Below are 1,848 nucleotides of genomic sequence, written 5' to 3'. Positions count from 1 at the left end.
TTTCGAACTGGTAACCATCACTCATAAACATAGAACGGTCAGGACACTAGATATAGCACTGCAGTCGGTGAGTTCTGGTAAGAAATGAGTTTTATAATCATACGATCGTGTTTGGTTATAATTCTAGCCAGCTCTTTTTCGGATACGATGTGAAGAGTAAAGTTCTAATACATGAGGCATAATGAAATTTTAAAAATACCATTCGAATTTCTATGCATGAAGCATGGTCGTATATGTACTTTTTGTGCTATATGAATATTCTGCGTATGGGATTCATGGTTGCATTTTTGGTATCATTTGACTTAAATGCATTACGCACAATAATATTTTTAGGCTTGTATAACACTGTTACCCACATTTACACAAACACACACATTCCTGGCGATTGATTTATAATGACAACTACAGGACCAGAAGCACACACACTGACCTCGCTCATTCCGACTTTCGATGCCTCCAACACCCAGGTACACCCTGTACGAGGTGTGCGACAACAACTACGGGTCGAGGAAGGGCGGGAACTGGACGGGCGTCGTGGGCGAGGTGATCAACGGATACGCCCACATTGGTCTCGGAAACCTCGGCGCCAATTACGCCCGCAGCTTGGCCGTGTCCTTTCCCCTCTGTGTCCACCAGTTACGGCGGGGCAGGTCAGGGTGTAAATGTGTCATTCTAAATTTGTATGCGTATGTTATGCATATAGAATAGTAATGATGGAGAGATATACATATTCATAACATCACAACACATAGATGTAGATCAGTCAATGAACAAATAAATTAAATTGATATATATTGATATAGACGTAGGCAGATAAATAGGTGCATTATAGATAGAGATAAATAGATATAAAAAGATATAGCTATGCGTACACCAGCTCATATGAACACGTGGGATATTTTAAGCGCAAGACTTCTAACTTCGTACATCTAACGAGCAGCATATCCTCCTGAAACCATTTCCCCGGCCCTCTGACGGCGACCCACGCCCTTCCAGGCATCATCTACAGGAGGCCCCAGGGACTGAGGGACGACCTTCTCGCCGTTTTCCTTCTTCCTTTCTCAAAGAAGGTGTGGTTCTGTATCGTCGCCTCCCTGCCCGTGGTCGCCTTCGCCATCCACCTTGCCACGCGACCTCTCTCGCACCTTCGCCGGTGTCTCCCTGCCAGGCACAGGCCTACGTCGCGAGGCCGAGCGACGGAGCTAGGGCTGTCTGTAAGTCCTCGGCCACGTCGGTGCACGACTAAGGACAAGGACAAGTATAAGGTAAACCGTTATGCAACAAGTTTTAATAATACACCCTGCAACTGGTCATATTTGTCTACACGCTGTTACTAAGCCTTGTCGCGGAATTTGACTTTCGTTCTTCTGAATTCAGTGTATGAGTCAAATTAGTGATTTTCATGAACGCTTAATACATCTCCATGTTATATATGCATAACAGTAATGCAAATAAGCATGTTGTTGATTGTTTCGTCATGCCCCGCCATACGGAGCTTGTAAACACGAGATTATATACGAGAGAATATTTTTTTTCTAAGTCTAACAACAGTGTTAATTCCTAAAATTGTAATATTCTGTTGAATATGAATAATGACTGTGGTTTCCTAGCAAACACGCATCAAACATATGAGAACAAGTGAATAAGTAAATGAATACACACAATAAAACGTGAATTGCTCCAAACAGAAACACGTGACCTACATCCAGTACATTAAAGTGAAAAAAAAACATTTAAATATTCTGAAAAAATGGCACTACTCGGCTTTTCTATACACCATAAAACTAATCGAAATGCAATCCCTCTCGTATCTGCCAGATCCTTTCGGGAGCCAAGACCCCGGCGAGG

General features: G+C 42.8%; 1 protein-coding gene across 1 annotated transcript in view; it reads left to right on the top strand.

Annotated features, from left to right (window-relative positions):
* The window catches only part of LOC119589469, a 3,001-nt gene extending 1,742 nt beyond the window's left edge, over window positions 1–1,259 (top strand). The window contains exons 2-3 of the mRNA XM_037938072.1: window positions 468–650; window positions 997–1,259. Of these exons, the coding sequence (XP_037794000.1) occupies window positions 468–650; window positions 997–1,246 (433 nt within the window). The 3' untranslated portion in view covers window positions 1,247–1,259. The remainder of the gene's footprint in view (window positions 1–467; window positions 651–996) is intronic.
* Window positions 1,260–1,848: the final 589 nt, after the last annotated feature.

This window comes from Penaeus monodon, chromosome 25 (genome assembly GCF_015228065.2).
Source record: "Penaeus monodon isolate SGIC_2016 chromosome 25, NSTDA_Pmon_1, whole genome shotgun sequence".
Classification (NCBI taxonomy): domain Eukaryota; kingdom Metazoa; phylum Arthropoda; class Malacostraca; order Decapoda; family Penaeidae; genus Penaeus; species Penaeus monodon.
The sequence above is the reverse complement of the archived record's forward strand: the minus strand, read 5'-3'. Positions and strand labels throughout refer to the sequence as shown.